This window comes from Neoarius graeffei, chromosome 2 (assembly GCF_027579695.1).
Source record: "Neoarius graeffei isolate fNeoGra1 chromosome 2, fNeoGra1.pri, whole genome shotgun sequence".
In the NCBI taxonomy this organism is placed as follows: domain Eukaryota; kingdom Metazoa; phylum Chordata; class Actinopteri; order Siluriformes; family Ariidae; genus Neoarius; species Neoarius graeffei.
Genome location: NC_083570.1, coordinates 105,680,257 through 105,697,319, shown reverse-complemented (window position 1 = coordinate 105,697,319; position 17,063 = coordinate 105,680,257). Strand labels below are relative to the sequence as shown.

General features: G+C 46.1%; 1 protein-coding gene across 2 annotated transcripts in view; it reads right to left on the bottom strand.

Moving 5' to 3' along the window:
- Nucleotides 1–17,063, bottom strand: part of LOC132882088 (protein MTSS 1-like) — a 115,221-nt gene that overhangs the window by 62,433 nt on the left and 35,725 nt on the right. For both annotated transcript variants that reach the window (XM_060915320.1, XM_060915321.1), the window contains exon 3: nt 14,187–14,260. In XM_060915320.1, coding sequence (XP_060771303.1) covers nt 14,187–14,260 — 74 coding nt within the window. The remainder of the gene's footprint in view (nt 1–14,186; nt 14,261–17,063) is intronic.

Below are 17,063 nucleotides of genomic sequence, written 5' to 3'. Positions count from 1 at the left end.
GTCAACGGCCGTTTATTGGACGTTGCGAATGTCTATCATTTGGCGTATACGTAGCCCATGGCCAATCATGGCAGTTGTACCCGGTGACGTAGTTAGAGCGACGAAGAAGACGAAGAAAGACTGTAACGCCAAACGCTGTTCTTTTTTTAAAACAAACTTTCGCTCTAAACTATTCAAACAGTGTCTAAAGCTTGATCGAAAGTTTGGTTCGTATCGCTCGCCGCCATGTTAAATGTGATCCGTAAACAGTCCCAAATAAACTACAAGCTTCCGTTTGTCTAGTAGTACGCGTCACCGTCTTTCCACCCCTCCCCCCACTCTCTGATTGGCTCCCTAACTCAGGCGAGCCTTTAGACCAGGGGTGTCAAACCTGATCCATAAAGGGCCGTGTGGCTGCAGGTTTTCATTCCAGCCATGCAGCAGCACCCTGATTTGGCTTATTCAATCAACTGACACACCCACCCTTTAATCAAGGGTGGGTGTGGCTGCAAGTATTTGACTGTGTGAAGACAGTTCAGTTGATTGAATGAGCCAAGTCAGGTGTGCTGCTGCATGGCTGGAATGAAAACCTGCAGCCACAAGGCCCTTTATGGATCAGGTTTGACACCCCTGCTTTAGACCATAGTTTCCATGCTGTCTTTTCAGATCGGAACGATTGTGCAAAGCAGCATGGGATTTCCCAGGCTACTACAGGGGTAGACCCGCTACGCGTGAGGAGAGTTGATTACATACGGGCATTGCATAATTTGCATCCTGGTATTTTGCGCTTCCAAAATGGCGAATATCAACAACAACAGAACTGCGTGTCTTCCAGTGTTGCCAGATTGGGCGGTTTTAAGTGCATTTTGGCGGATTTGAAAATATTTGGGGCTGGGAAACGTCAGCAGTATCTGGCAACACTGGTGTCTTCATCCACGTTGTTTTCCGGGCGCTTGGTGATGCCATGACAACCGGGAAAAGGAAGTACATTTTCACGCATGCGCATATTTCATTTCTGCATTATTACTATCGTATAGCACGGTCGCAAAAACTGCCGTGTGAACACAAGTGGGGCTGCACCAGTGCTAACACGCTTCTCTCTAGTAAGCAGGTTTGCGACGTGTGAATGCTCCACAAAATTTACACCGGTGTAAGATATATCGCAACAAAATACATCGGTGCAGCATCGATGTAAATATGTGCCATGTGAACACCCCTTCAGTGTTCAGTTCTAGGCTGAAAACACATCTGTTTAGTCAAGCCTTTTGTTAAGTGTTTATGAGGTAAAGGAGTAGATCTGGAGGATCCTCAGGCATAGTGTGTTTTGGTAAACTGGGATGTATGGGTGCTGTCACCCTCCACTCTCGCATGTTCACTCAGGTTTGTTGATGGTGTACTGGCTGGCTGCTTTATGTTACAGTGTGTTAAGGCTCACTCACAACCCACTGTACGTGCTACTACGGGCGGTCTACAGTAAAAAATTTGGCAAAACCATGCTTGAGACTTGCGTGTGTTCAGCGCAGTAGAAGGTCGCAGATTGGCCGTGGAGACTTTTGGTCCTGCACATGCAAATTCTACAGGTCTTGTGAAAAATCAAGAACGCATACACTATGTACGGGACCTGTACTCCTTTTGTACGCCTGAATCAAGTCAGCAGCGCGGCTAGTAGGGGCTTTGCGATGTCAGTAAGACGCACGAGTGACGCATGGTCATTGTACGAGTGACGTGCCTCAGAAGTACTACACAAGTACTTCACACTTGCTACTTGTGCAGCCCGCAAGACAGAAGTACATCTCACTTTCTAACCCTATGTGTGGCGTGCGCGCAGCACACGCGACCCGCACGCGACACGAGGGGCAAGACTCTGGGTATAAATATTGGGGAGGAACCAAGGAACCGATCATATAACATGTAGCATTGTACTGTAGAAGGGAAGAAGATGGCTGTCGCCATACCGCTGCAACGACTGAGGGAGTTGGACCCTTATAGGCAGATGATAGAAGCTGAGGAGCAGCATGAAGCGACATTGTTCTTCAGCTGCAGAATGCTGCAGACACGCTGGTTTTATACCCGCTCCTGGCTTGCGTCACACGCAAGTCATGAGTAATTATCATGTGCGTCACACATGCTTCACAAGTGTGGCCCGTACTCCTAGCGCAGGAAACTGGTAAAATGTAAGTCACACGCACTCCACACTCACTGATCACGTGCATCAGACATACGCTTTCCACGGGTTAACTGCGCAATTTTTCCCACACCTCGAGGAAGTCAGGCGTGCAACCTGTACTTGACAAGTACTTTGCCCGTACTCCTCCCCCAAACTTTCCCCTGGATTCACCGTGACTCTGCGGCACGGATGCGAGCTACCAAACCCTGCGACCCGTGCGTGTCCAAAACACTTACGGCAGGTTATGAGTGTGGCTCTCCCTTTTAGTTATACAACCCCGATTCCAAAAAAGTTGGGACAAAGTACAAATTGTAAATAAAAACGGAATGCAATGATGTGGAAGTTTCAAAATTCCATATTTTATTTAGAATAGAACATAGATGACATATCAAATGTTGAAACTGAGAAAATGTATCATTTAAAGAGAAAAATTAGGTGATTTTAAATTTCATGACAACAACACATCTCAAAAAAGTTGGGACAAGGCCATGTTTACCACTGTGAGACATCCCCTTTTCTCTTTACAACAGTCTGTAAACGTCTGGGGACTGAGGAGACAAGTTGCTCAAGTTTAGGGAGAGGAATGTTAACCCATTCTTGTCTAATGTAGGATTCTAGTTGCTCAACTGTCTTAGGTCTTTTTTGTCGTATCTTCCGTTTTATGATGCGCCAAATGTTTTCTATGGGTGAAAGATCTGGACTGCAGGCTGGCCAGTTCAGTACCCGGACCCTTCTTCTACGCAGCCATGATGCTGTAATTGATGCAGTATGTGGTTTGGCATTGTCATGTTGGAAAATGCAAGATCTTCCCTGAAAGAGGCGTCGTCTGGATGGGAGCATATGTTGCTCTAGAACCTGGATATACCTTTCAGCATTGATGGTGTCTTTCCAGATGTGTAAGCTGCCCATGCCGCATGCACTAATGCAACCCCATACCATCAGAGATGCAGGCTTCTGAACTGAGCGCTGATAACAACTTGGGTCGTCCTTCTCCTCTTTAGTCCGAATGACACGGCGTCCCTGATTTCCATAAAGAACTTCAAATTTTGATTCGTCTGACCACAGAACAGTTTTCCACTTTGCCACAGTCCATTTTAAATGAGCCTTGGCCCAGAGAAGACGTCTGCGCTTCTGGATCATGTTTAGATACGGCTTCTTCTTTGAACTATAGAGTTTTAGCTGGTGACGGCGGATGGCACGGCGAGTTGTGTTCACAGATAATGTTCTCTGGAAATATTCCTGAGCCCATTTTGTGATTTCCAATGCAGAAGCATGCCTGTATGTGATGCAGTGCCGTCTAAGGGCCCGAAGATCACGGGCACCCAGTATGGTTTTCCGGCCTTGACCCTTACGCACAGAGATTCTTCCAGATTCTCTGAATCTTTTGATGATATTATGCACTGTAGATGATGATATGTTCAAACTCTTTGCAATTTTACACTGTCGAACTCCTTTCTGATATTGCTCCACTATTTGTCGGCGCAGAATTAGGGGGATTGGTGATCCTCTTCCCATCTTTACTTCTGAGAGCCGCTGCCACTCCAAGATGCTCTTTTTATACCCAGTCATGTTAATGACCTCTTGCCAGTTGACCTAATGAGTTGCAATTTGGTCCTCCAGCTGTTCCTTTTTTGTACCTTTAACTTTTCCAGCCTCTTATTGCCCCTGTCCCAACTTTTTTGAGATGTGTTGCTGTCATGAAATTTCAAATGAGCCAATATTTGGCATGAAATTTCAAAATGTCTCACTTTCAATATTTGATATGTTGTCTATGTTCTATTGTGAATACAATATCAGTTTTTGAGATTTGTAAATTATTGCATTCCGTTTTTATTTACAATTGGTACTTTGTCCCAACTTTTTTGGAATCGGGGTTGTACTGTCATAGCTAGTCTTGCTGGAGTCCCTGCTTACACTTGGCTCACAATGTACACTGTTCTTAGCCATGACGTGACAATGAGCACACCTAACAATCTATGCTTCTCTCTCCACCCCCCCTCCACATGCTACTCCAGAGATACCAATGACCCCTTGTTCTATCCAGACCTGCCAGACCCATCTATCCTGATGCCCTACTTCTGGTTGGAGTTCTCATCACTTTGCTCCTGCTAAGGATGGCCCCATATGGACAGTCTAAAGATGACTGGAAGATTGACTGCAGTGGTCATGAAAGTTTTGCACTCAAGTCTCAATCAGTGAACAGCTGATAATGTCAACAGAACATACTCCATGTTAAAACTATAATGAATTTCCTGCTGACACAACTGCACTTTTTGACTGTACAGCACACCATTATAGAAGCGAGTTATTTATAAATCACACTATCTGGTGTCACCCGGGTGAGGACGAGTTCCCTTCTGAGTCGGAGTCCTTTCAAGGACTCCTCCTCATGTCATCTCAGGGAGGTTTTCCTCACCAATGTTGCCTCTGGCTTGCTCATTTGGGATAAAATTATAAATTCATATCTCTAAAATGTATATATGAAATGTATTTCTGTAAAGCTGCTTTGTGACAATTACCATTGTTAAAAGTACTCGAGAAATAAAATTGAATTAAATCTATCAACCATATCTACCTACTGACAGTATCTATCTATCTATCTATCTATCTATCTATCTATCTATCTATCTATCTATCTTTCATCTTGACCCATCCATTCATCCACCTTTGACTTAACTTCTGTCTTCAACTTGAATTCTCTCTCTCTAGCTACAGTATCTATCTATCTATCTATCTATCTATCTATCTATCTATCTATCTATCTATCTATCTATCTTCAACTTGACCCATCCATTCATCCACCTTTGGCTTAACTTATGTCTTCAACTTGAATTATCTCTCTCTCTCTAGCTACAGTATCTATCTATCTATCTATCTATCTATCTATCTATCTATCTATCTATCTATCTATCTATAGTATCCATCCATCTATCAAGCTACCTACCTACAGTATCTATCTCTTTTTCATACTTTGTAACAGAAAGACAGTAGACAGTGTGTGTGTGTGTGTGTGTGTGTGAGAGAGAGAGAGAAATCCCAGAGACACCTCACTGCTCTTCTGACCCCAATCTATAAATATTGCTGCAGTCTATACAGCAAACGAGTCAACCTGTCTCTCACTCTGTCTCTCACACACACTCTCTGTATAAATAGTAGTGATACTGGGCCTGTGTGGATCACTGCAATGCAGCAGCACCTCCCTTCTCCAACACACACACACACATGCATGCATGCGCACGCGCACACACACACACACACACACACACACACACACACACACACACACACACACACACACACACCTCTTTCTCTGGAAGCTTCAGTGGGCACAGTTCCCCCGAGTCCAACATTAATTGCTGAGTGTGTGTTTAATGTCAGTGTGTGACATTTCCAAGTGTGTGTGTGTGTGTGTGTGTGTGTGTGTGTGTGTGTGTGTGTGTGTTAGGATTGTCAGCTTTTTTGCACTCACAGCTCGCCTTCAGACTGTGTCGAAGCCTGATGATAATGCATCTGAAGTAGGTGATGCACATTCTTTGGAGTTATGACATTCACCCACACGAGTGCGCGCACACACACACGAAACAGCGCTAGGAGGCGCTAACGTGGTTCATGCTGTGCACTGACCTTTCAGGAGGACAGCTGGGGGACCTCCACACACACACAGCTCATCCCTGGCAGCTCAGAAATGCAGGCTGTGTGTGTGTGTGTGCAGAGGGGCCTTCCTCCTGCGTATGGGTCAGACAGTATGAAGTGTCTCATATTCTCTCTATAAATAATGTAAGCAGGAATTCTGACACCAACACGTAGACATAAATACACACACACCAAGCATACACACAGAATGCACACACGTGCGAGGTCTAATCATAGCCAGCATACTGTAGTTCTACATTACACTTACAGTCCTGTGTGAAATGACCTTGTTTAAAAAAAATAAAAAATAAAAATAAAAAAAGGAGGATCAGCCGTGCAACTTCACCTGAGTCTTTATTTCAGGTTTTGCTAATGACAGTCGCTTAATCACAACTGATTTCATCCTCCAGATAAATTCAACATTAGCATGTTCATGAAAATATGAAATATTATAAATTATTATAAATACGGGCCACTTTTTCCATGGAACAAAAACATGCATTCTATTCCCTTCTAGCAGGTTTACTGACGGCATGCAATACTGTTATCCTCCATGTATTACGCCACTCTCCCCAATGGAGAAGGAGTGTGCAATACTGTTATAATATGTTATATATTCTTATAATATTGCGTGTTGTCAAGACAACACGACGTCACACATCGGAGCGCACGCAAAGAGCCAATAACAAAACTTTTCTGCTGCGCATGCGCAGAATCATTTCTTTGTCGGCCGGGAAAGAGAGAAGACGAGGCTCGTACAGTGCTAGGATTAAGCACTAAATAAATAAACAAACTAAAAACTTAAACTGAAGAGGTGCTGAACACCTGAAAGGCTACCAAAACTTCATTATATATTCTTCACGCATATTTACAAGAGAAAAAAAAAACAAAACATACCAACAGACATCGAAAAACTGGAAAAGAGACACGTCGGAGACGTAAAACTTCTGCTGTAACAATTTGTAAGCGAACATGACCACGAGGTTTGCTTTGTTAAAAGTGGAAGCTTTTGAGGAAATTTTGGCTGCCAGGTCGCTCTGTTGTGTGTAGTTGTCGATGTTGAATTTAAAAGTAACCAAGTAAAATTACACAGGGAAAATAATAATAATAATAATAATAATAATAATAATAATAACATTTGGCTTGACTGTGCTAGCGTTGGCCTTCATGAACACTACACTGGCTGGAAGGTAACTGTGCTGCCGCGCTAACAGCACCGAGTTGCGGGTAAGCTAGCCTTGGCCTTCGCTAACACTACTGCTACGCTGGCTGGAAGGTAACTGTGCTGCCGTGCTAACAGCACCGAGTCGTGGGTAAGCTAGCATTGGCCTTTGCTAATGCTACTGCTACGCTGGCTGGAAGGTAACGGGACTGCTGCGCTAACAGCACCGAGTCGTGGGTAAGCTAGCATTGGCCTTCGCTAACACTACTGCTACACCAGCTGGAAGGTAACTGTGCTGCCGTGCTAACAGCACCGAGTCGTGGGTAAGCTAGCATTGGCCTTCGCTAATGCTACTGCAACGGTGTTTGGAAGATAACAGGACTGCAACGATAACAGCACTGAGTCATGGGTAAGCTAGCGTTGGCCTTTGCTAATGCTACTGCTACGCTGGCTGGAAGGTAACTGTGCTGCCTCGCTAACAGCACCGAGTCGTGGGTAAGCTAGCATTGGCCTTCGCTAACACTACTGCTACACCAGCTGGAAGGTAACGGGACTGCTGCACTAACAGCACAGAGTTGTGGGTAAGCTAGCATTGGCCTTCGCTAACACTACTGCTACACCAGCTGGAAGGTAACGGGACTGCCGCGCTAACAGCACAGAGTCGTGGGTAAGCTAGCATTGGCCTTTGCTAATGCTACTGCAACGCTGTTTGGAAGATAACAGGACTGCAACGCTAACAGCACTGAGTCATGGGTAAGCTAGCGTTGGCCTTTGCTAATGCTACTGCTACGCTGGCTGGAAGGTAACTGTGCTGCCTCGCTAACAGAACCGAGTCGTGGGTAAGCTAGCATTGGCCTTCGCTAACACTACTGCTACACCAGCTGGAAGGTAACGGGACTGCCGCGCTAACAGCACAGAGTCGTGGGTAAGCTAGCATTGGCCTTCGCTAACACTACTGCTACACCAGCTGGAAGGTAACGGGACTGCCGCGCTAACAGCACAGAGTCATGGGTAAGCTAGCATTGGCCTTCGCTAACACTACTGCTACACCAGCTGGAAGGTAACGGGACTGCCACGCTAACAGCACCGAGTCGTGGGTAAGCTAGCATTGGCCTTCGCTAACACTACTGCTACACCAGCTGGAAGGTAACGGGACTGCCACGCTAACAGCACCGAGTCGTGGGTAAGCTAGCATTGGCCTTCGCTAACACTACTGCTACACCAGCTGGAAGGTAACGGGACTGCCGCGCTAACAGCACAGAGTCGTGGGTAAGCTAGCATTGGCCTTCGCTAACACTACTGCTACACCAGCTGGAAGGTAACGGGACTGCCACGCTAACAGCACAGAGTTGTGGGTAAGCTAGCATTGGCCTTCGCTAACACTACTGCTACACCAGCTGGAAGGTAACGGGACTGCCGCGCTAACAGCACAGAGTCGTGGGTAAGCTAGCATTGGCCTTCGCTAACACTACTGCTACACCAGCTGGAAGGTAACGGGACTGCCACGCTAACAGCACAGAGTTGTGGGTAAGCTAGCATTGGCCTTCGCTAACACTACTGCTACACCAGCTGGAAGGTAACGGGACTGCCGCGCTAACAGCACAGAGTCGTGGGTAAGCTAGCATTGGCCTTCGCTAACACTACTGCTACACCAGCTGGAAGGTAACGGGACTGCCACGCTAACAGCACAGAGTTGTGGGTAAGCTAGCATTGGCCTTCGCTAACACTACTGCTACACCAGCTGGAAGGTAACGGGACTGCCGCGCTAACAGCACAGAGTTGTGGGTAAGCTAGCATTGGCCTTCGCTAACACTACTGCTACACCAGCTGGAAGGTAACGGGACTGCTGCACTAACAGCACCGAGTCGTGGGTAAGCTAGCATTGGCCTTCGCTAACACTACTGCTACACCAGCTGGAAGGTAACGGGACTGCTGCACTAACAGCACCGAGTCGTGGGTAAGCTAGCATTGGCCTTCGCTAACACTACTGCTACACCAGCTGGAAGGTAACGGGACTGCCACGCTAACAGCACAGAGTTGTGGGTAAGCTAGCATTGGCCTTCGCTAACACTACTGCTACACCAGCTGGAAGGTAACGGGACTGCCGCGCTAACAGCACAGAGTTGTGGGTAAGCTAGCATTGGCCTTCGCTAACACTACTGCTACACCAGCTGGAAGGTAACGGGACTGCTGCACTAACAGCACCGAGTCGTGGGTAAGCTAGCATTGGCCTTCGCTAACACTACTGCTACACCAGCTGGAAGGTAACGGGACTGCCGCACTAACAGCACCGAGTCGTGGGTAAGCTAGCATTGGCCTTCGCTAACACTACTGCTACACCAGCTGGAAGGTAACGGGACTGCTGTGCTAACAGCACAGAGTTGTGGGTAAGCTAGCATTGGCCTTCGCTAACACTACTGCTACACCAGCTGGAAGGTAACGGGACTGCCACGCTAACAGCACAGAGTTGTGGGTAAGCTAGCATTGGCCTTCGCTAACACTACTGCTACACCAGCTGGAAGGTAACGGGACTGCCGCGCTAACAGCACAGAGTTGTGGGTAAGCTAGCATTGGCCTTCGCTAACACTACTGCTACACCAGCTGGAAGGTAACGGGACTGCCACGCTAACAGCACAGAGTTGTGGGTAAGCTAGCATTGGCCTTCGCTAACACTACTGCTACACCAGCTGGAAGGTAACGGGACTGCCGCGCTAACAACACAGAGTCGTGGGTAAGCTAGCATTGGCCTTCGCTAACACTACTGCTACACCAGCTGGAAGGTAACGGGACTGCCACGCTAACAGCACAGAGTTGTGGGTAAGCTAGCATTGGCCTTCGCTAACACTACTGCTACACCAGCTGGAAGGTAACGGGACTGCCGCGCTAACAGCACAGAGTTGTGGGTAAGCTAGCATTGGCCTTCGCTAACACTACTGCTACACCAGCTGGAAGGTAACGGGACTGCTGCACTAACAGCACCGAGTCGTGGGTAAGCTAGCATTGGCCTTCGCTAACACTACTGCTACACCAGCTGGAAGGTAACGGGACTGCTGCACTAACAGCACCGAGTCGTGGGTAAGCTAGCATTGGCCTTCGCTAACACTACTGCTACACCAGCTGGAAGGTAACGGGACTGCTGCACTAACAGCACAGAGTTGTGGGTAAGCTAGCACTGGCCTTTGAGAATGCTGATATGAAGAGAGTGTGTATGTATAATAATAATAAATGGCTTTTTTCATGGTATATCAGATATATTCCATTCAACTACTCGTCTTCGACTCGTTCAGTATCATACTAGCTGAATGGAAGATATCTGATAGACCACTCGGCGCCAGCCAATATTATTTAAAGATCTTTGCCGACTCACAGAAATGTGATCAAACCAAACGGATAGATCTGAGCACTGTGGGCGTGGCCTAGTATTCTAATGAGCTTGGATGATTGACATGACCATGTCCAGTCTATTACAAGCTGCAGTAGTGAGACCAATCATGTGTGAATTGAATGTTTTGAATAAAATCTGCGTTGGAGGGACGTGTGAGGGATCGGCCTTGGGCTTGGTGACCGTGAAGCTTACATACACTATAAAGGTCCGGTCCCACTGCACTTACAGATGCAAAGAGGATGTAAAACGTAAAAAAATCTTTGCCATCCGTTGGAAAACGCTATGCATCCGTTGTGTACTCATTGCATACGTGCTTCATACGCTCTATCCATCGAGCATCCGTCCACTGTGATTTCATCCACGCAAAAAGTTTTGAGCTGCACAAAACTTTTAGAACGGATGAACTTTCCGCCGTGTACGATGTAAATCCGCGACATATACGAGCAACAAACGTTCTATGTCCGTTATCATCCGTTAAACGTCTGCTGTATCCTCTCTGCATCCTCTGGGCATCCTCGCAACTCACATCCGCTGCAGCTGAAAACGGAAAGAGGGAGGAAAGATAAGGTACATGAAACGTCTATTCATCGTTAGTAGCACGGAAATAGAAAGGATGTAAGCGTATGCATCTCGTATATAAAGTATTCAAAACGGACAAAGCGTTTATATCTGGGATGTATCTCGTATATTTAGGATGTCTGGAGTATGTCTAGAGTATGTAGAAGGACACCTAGCGGACAATCGATATTTTGTATAGAAAGGGGGAGAAAATCATCTGGATCTCTCGATGTAGCCGCCAGCACGTCTTTCCGCTTTATGCTGACGGCGTGCGTGCTGCATCCCTTTATATCCGCGGAGCAGACGCAATTCATACCCCCCGCATGCGCAGTGAACGGTCTGCATCCGATATACATCCGCGCAACATCCCCTTTGTTTCCGTTAGGCGTACGTGATGCATCCCCTTCATCCGCTATGCATCCGCTCTTTCTGCTATGCGTCCACTTCTCAGTTATCACCGGTAACCCCTTCGGAGCTGTCATCCACTTCCATCCGCTTTCATCCGCTAGGCTTCCTATGAACATGCGTTTAACATCCCCGCTATATACTACCCACGTCCGTTCTTTTCCGTTCTGTTTTCGCAAATTTTCGCCAATTTTGTCCTTTTCTGGAGCGGATGAAAACGGATAGAGCCACCCCCGAAATTTTGCTCATCCGCTGTGTCCTTTTTGCATACGTTTTGTGTCCATCGGCCAGTGGGACCGGGCCTTAAGCGAGATGAGCCACGCCCACTTGGTTCTCGCAAGTAACCATTTGCTCATGAACTATTTCGAAGCAAACACTGGCCAAACTTTTTTTTTTTCACATGATGTTGAATTGAATTCGTAACACTAGTGTACTTCGTAGCATGTAACCTCCTAATGTTAATCTTGTCGTAGCTACCCTGATTTTGGGTCTACCCTAACCCCTGGTATTGAATAATTTGAGACACAAACTTCATGTCCATCAGGGGGTTGAGCAGCTCGTGTACAGGAGCCTCAGGTGGGCAGATGGTGGTCCTGTTGTTCTTTACTGGTCTCATCCTGTTAAATGATGCTGTTTGATTTACTCTAATGAGCTCTGGTTTCAGGATCCTCATCACTAATTAACAGTGTGCATGGAAAGACAGAGAGAGAGAGAGCGCTCGCACCACACACACACACACACACACACACACACAAACAAAGCAGTGAGTGAAATGGCCGTGGCGCTTCCTTCTGTATTTCCTTGCTTGTGATTTGGACTAGTCAGTGTGGTAGCTGTGCTTCATAGCCACACCTCACTTGCAAAAGAGTTCTCCACACCTCATTTGCATATCTTAGTTTAAAATAACTCTCTCACACACACACAGTGTCCTGTTCTATAGAGTGGCATGAGTTTAGATGAACACCTCGAGCAAAAGTGAAAAGGTCCATCAACTGACGAATGTCTGATTAGGTCTCTAAAAGGTACAGTGGTGCTTGAAAGTGAGTTGCAAAAGTATGTGAACCTTTGCTTTCAGTATCTGGTGTGACCCCCTTGTGCAGCAATAACTTCAACTAAACGTTTGCGGTAACTGTTGATCAGTCCTGCACACCGGCTTGGAGGAATTTTAGCCCATTCCTCCGTACAGAACAGCTTCAACTCTGGGATGTTGGTGGGTTTCCTCACATGAACTGCTCACTTCAGGTCCTTCCACAACATTTCCATTGGATTAAGGTCAGGACTTTGACTTGGCCATTCCAAAACATTAACTTTATTCTTCTTTAACCATTCTTTGGTAGAACGACTTGTGTGCTTAGGGTCATTGTCTTGCTGCATGACCCACCTTCTCTTGAGATTCAGTTCATGGGCAGATGTCCTGACATTTTCCTTTAGAATTCGCTGGTATAATTCAGAATTCATTGTTCCATCAATGATGGCAAGCCGTCCTGGCCCAGATGCAGCAAAACAGACCCAAACCATGATACTACCACCACCATGTTTCACAGACGGGATAAGGTTCTTATGCTGGAATGCAGTGTTTTCCTTTCTCCAAACATAACGCTTCTCATTTAAACCAAAAAGTTCTATTTTGGTCTCATCCGTTCACAAAACATTTTTCCAATAGCCTTCTAGCTTGTCCACATGATCTTTAGCAAACTGCAGACGAGCAGCAATGTTCTTTTTGGAGAGCAGTGGCTTTCTCCTTGCAACCCTGTCATGCACACCATTGTTGTTCAGTGTTCTCCTGATGGTGGACTCATGAACATTAACATTAGCCAATGTGAGAGAGGCCTTCAGTTGCTTAGAAGTTACCCAGGGATCCTTTGCGACCTCGCCGACTATTACACGCCTTGCTCTTGGAGTGATCTTTGTTGGTCGACCACTCCCGGGGAGGGTAACAATGGTCTTGAATTTCCTCCATTTGTACACAATCTGTCTGACTGTGGATTGGTGGAGTCCAAACTCTTTAGAGATGGTTTTGTAACCTTTTCCAGCCTGATGAGCATCAACAACGCTTTTTCTGAGGTCCTCAGAAATCTCCTTTGTTCGTGCCATGATACACTTCCACAAACATGTCTTGTGAAGATCAGACTTTGATAGATCCCTGTTCTTTAAATAAAACAGGGTGCCCACTCACACCTGATTGTCATCCCGTTGATTGAAAACACCTGACTCTAATTTCACCTTCAAATTAACTGCTAATCCTAGAGGTTCACATACTTTTGCCACTCACAGATATGTAACATTGGATCATTTTCCTCAATAAATAAGTGACCAAGTATAATATTTTTGTCTCATTTGTTTAACTGGGTTCTCTTTATCTACTTTTAGGACTTGTGTGAAAATCTGATGATGTCTTAGGTCATATTTATGCAGAAATATAGACAATTCTAAAGGGTTCACAAACTTTCAAGCACCACTGTAGGTGGGTTCATCGTTTGAACGATTCCCACCCACATTCATAAAGCTCCGCCCGCAGAATTTTAGGTGGCCTGGGTATTGTCTGTAAAATGACTGACAGGAGGTGACCACAAACACAAACCAGTATTCGGGACCAGACGTCAGTTTTCCGAACAGGTTTTGTCTGAGGCACGCAGTTTGCTCAGAACACCATGCTTATAGCTCGAGTGTGAAACTTAAAAGGGGCGCACCTCAGACTCTGGACATGTCTTAACTCATCAACTTCATTGAGTGGAAGTAGAACTGTGTACGTTTGAGCTGTTCATTTGAGTGCGTGAGGTGTCGGTGGAGCAGAGCCAATTGTTGATGAGACAGGAAAGGAAACGGAGCAAGAAAACACATGTTAATATCAGTGAGTCCGGGTGTATTTGTGTTTGTGCGTGTGTATGCTTTATTACCTCTGCTGCCTGTGGCCAAGTCTGCGACCTTCTGAAAGGCATCAAGGAAAGCAGCGACTGCCACAACCGTAGCCCTGCGAATGCACGACACACACTTCTGAATACAATTTCTCTCTACAAAGACACCTTACCACTGGGCATTTTAAAGCAATAGTTCGGGATTTTTGACATGAATCTGTATGGCATCCCCGTCAACAGTGTCGTGCAAATACACTGACTTACCCCCGACAGCATCCTGAGAGTCCAGTTCTTGTCTAGTTTTGGTCCAGACGAAAGTAGTCCGGCAAGTTTGTTGGGGTCACGAAAGCAAAACGTTTTTCTTCTCAAAACAGTACGTGTTCAAAAGAGTGATATATTTGCATCACAAAACCGTTGCCAAATAAAAAGTCAGACCTCGCAGTTATTTGGCGCTATATTTTGTCTCCCTCGGTATCACTGCGCGCTGTCATGTTGACATCTGCGCAGGAATCAACACCTTTCCCATTGTTTGGCAGTGATTAGGAGTTCAGATCAGCGGCGCTAACAAGCTAATTTGAGAGCAAGAACAGCGACAAATTTATCACCTTCTATAACCTATACAATAATATATTTGTGAAAATGGTGCGCACTTGCGACTATCCAGGCTGTAGCAACAAAGATGTGGCTGAATCTCCGCACACATTTCACCGTTTTCCCATGACGGACGTGTCACTGAGGAAACTTTGGCTTGTTGCTCTGGGCTTCCATGTGGACTCCAAACAGGCAAAGGTAAAAAAGCTTCGTGTTTGCGGTGCGCACTTCAGCGACGACGACTATGTTTCTTCATGCCCAGGACTGAGGAAGAAACGGGTTTTGAAGAAAGCTGCTGTCCCTGCACCCCAGGTAAGAACAAAGTTGTACCGCCATGCTTTCAAGCGAACAGGCTTTCAAGAATCAGCTAGAGCTAGCTGCTAGCAACGTTGTGTTTTGACTTTTTATTTGGCAACGGTTTTGTGATGCAAATATATCACTCTTTTGAACACATACTGTTTTGAGACGAAAAACGTTTTACTTTCGTGACCCCAACAAACTTGCCGGACTACTTTCGTCTGGACCAAAACTGGACAAGAACTGGACTCACAGGATGCTGTCGGGGGTAAGTCAGTGTGTTTGCACGACACTGTTGATGGGGATGCCATACAGATTCATGTCAAAAATCCCGAACTATCCCTTTAATGGCCCGGTCACACCGCCCGAACTTTGCTGGAGCGTTCCTGGAGCGGTGAAAAAAATTCATCACCGCTCGTAACCGTTCACCACCGTTTAACAAAAGTTGGCCCCCGTTAAAGCAACGCCGTATACGCTCGGCCACCGCTGATGTTTCTCGAGGGGCCCTCCTACCGCTCCGAAAGTTTTGAGCTGCACAAAATATTGCGAGCGGTGAGGAGGGGGCAATTTTCCGCCCCGGCAAAGTTCACCCCCGCTCCACCGACGCCCAGTCAAAGTTTGGCACCGCTAGACGCAAGTTCGTGGACGCTTGGGTCCGCTAGGCCAACGCAGAAATCTTGAACGCTGGACCACCGCTGCTTCGCCAGCGTTGCCCAGGCGGTGATTAAACGTTGCACAAACTTCGGTGGAGCGGTTGTAAGCGTTTTACGAGCGGACACGGGGTTGCTGGAACGGCGTTGGGCGTTGAAGCAGCTATCCATGGCGGCGATGAACTTTGGTTTGGCGTTGGTATAGAGGTGTCGGAGCGGGACCAGAATTTGGCTATAAATACGGGAGAAATGGACCAGGAGCTCATTTGGAATCGAGCTACCGTTGAGTTCAGACCTCATCTATATCGAATTTGCTCAAAGTTACAGTAAAACTGTATCACCATGGATGCTGAGAGACTTGCTATGATTGGTGCTAAACCAACTTTATACCCCCACCGAGCCAAAGCCCGCATGCGCAGAACGCCGCTATACCAACGCTCGCATCACCGCTAAACCAACGCTCGCTACCGCTAAACCAACGCTAAAGCAACGCCGGCTTCAGCGGTGCACCGCTAAGCCAACACCCGTGTTTTCGATTTTTTTTCCCATTTTGTGCGCGGTGATGAGCGTTGTTGAAATTCGGCCCCCCCTCCCTACCGTTCAAGGAACGCTCCAGCAAAGTTCGGGTGGTGTGACCGGGCCATAAACAAATATACGTAAACCTCGGCCCCAGCACATTTCAACAGCAGTTAACAGTAGTGTGTGCAGGCTTGTAGTACTCAAGTCTGACTCATGGCCTAATTTTAAGGACTCATGACTCGACTTGGACTTGAGCACTGATGACTCGGACTTGTGCATTAACTGCATTTGGACTCGTAAATTGGAGACGAGGACTCGGATTTTTTTCTTTATTTTTTGTAACATGCCATATATAATTTCAATCATCTTACTGACCTGTTGCCAATTCACCAAGTTATTTTTTTAAGCATTTACACAACTTTTTAATTCTTTTGTTGCCCCGTCCCAACTTTTCTGAAACGTGTTGCTGACATCAAATTCAAAATGAGCATATATTTTTCAAAAAAACAATTAAATTTCTCAGTTTCAACATTTGATATGTTGTCTTTGTACTATTTTCAAGGAAATATAGGGCTTTCATGATTTTGAAATCATCGCATTCTGTTTTTATGTATGTTTTACACAGTGTCCCAATTTATTTTGGAATTGGGGTTGTAGTTATTCATCTGAAAAGGACTCGATCGCTGATCAGTTTCGACAAGCTTCAGTTAAAGTTTAATCTATAGAGTCTGATGGTGTCGGAAGTTTGTTTTGTTGGTTTTTGCACTACAGCTATGATGCTAATCTACCTTTCTCATTAATACACCTCTCAAACCACTACCAGTCAAATCTTTGGACACACCTTCTAATTCAATTCTTCTTT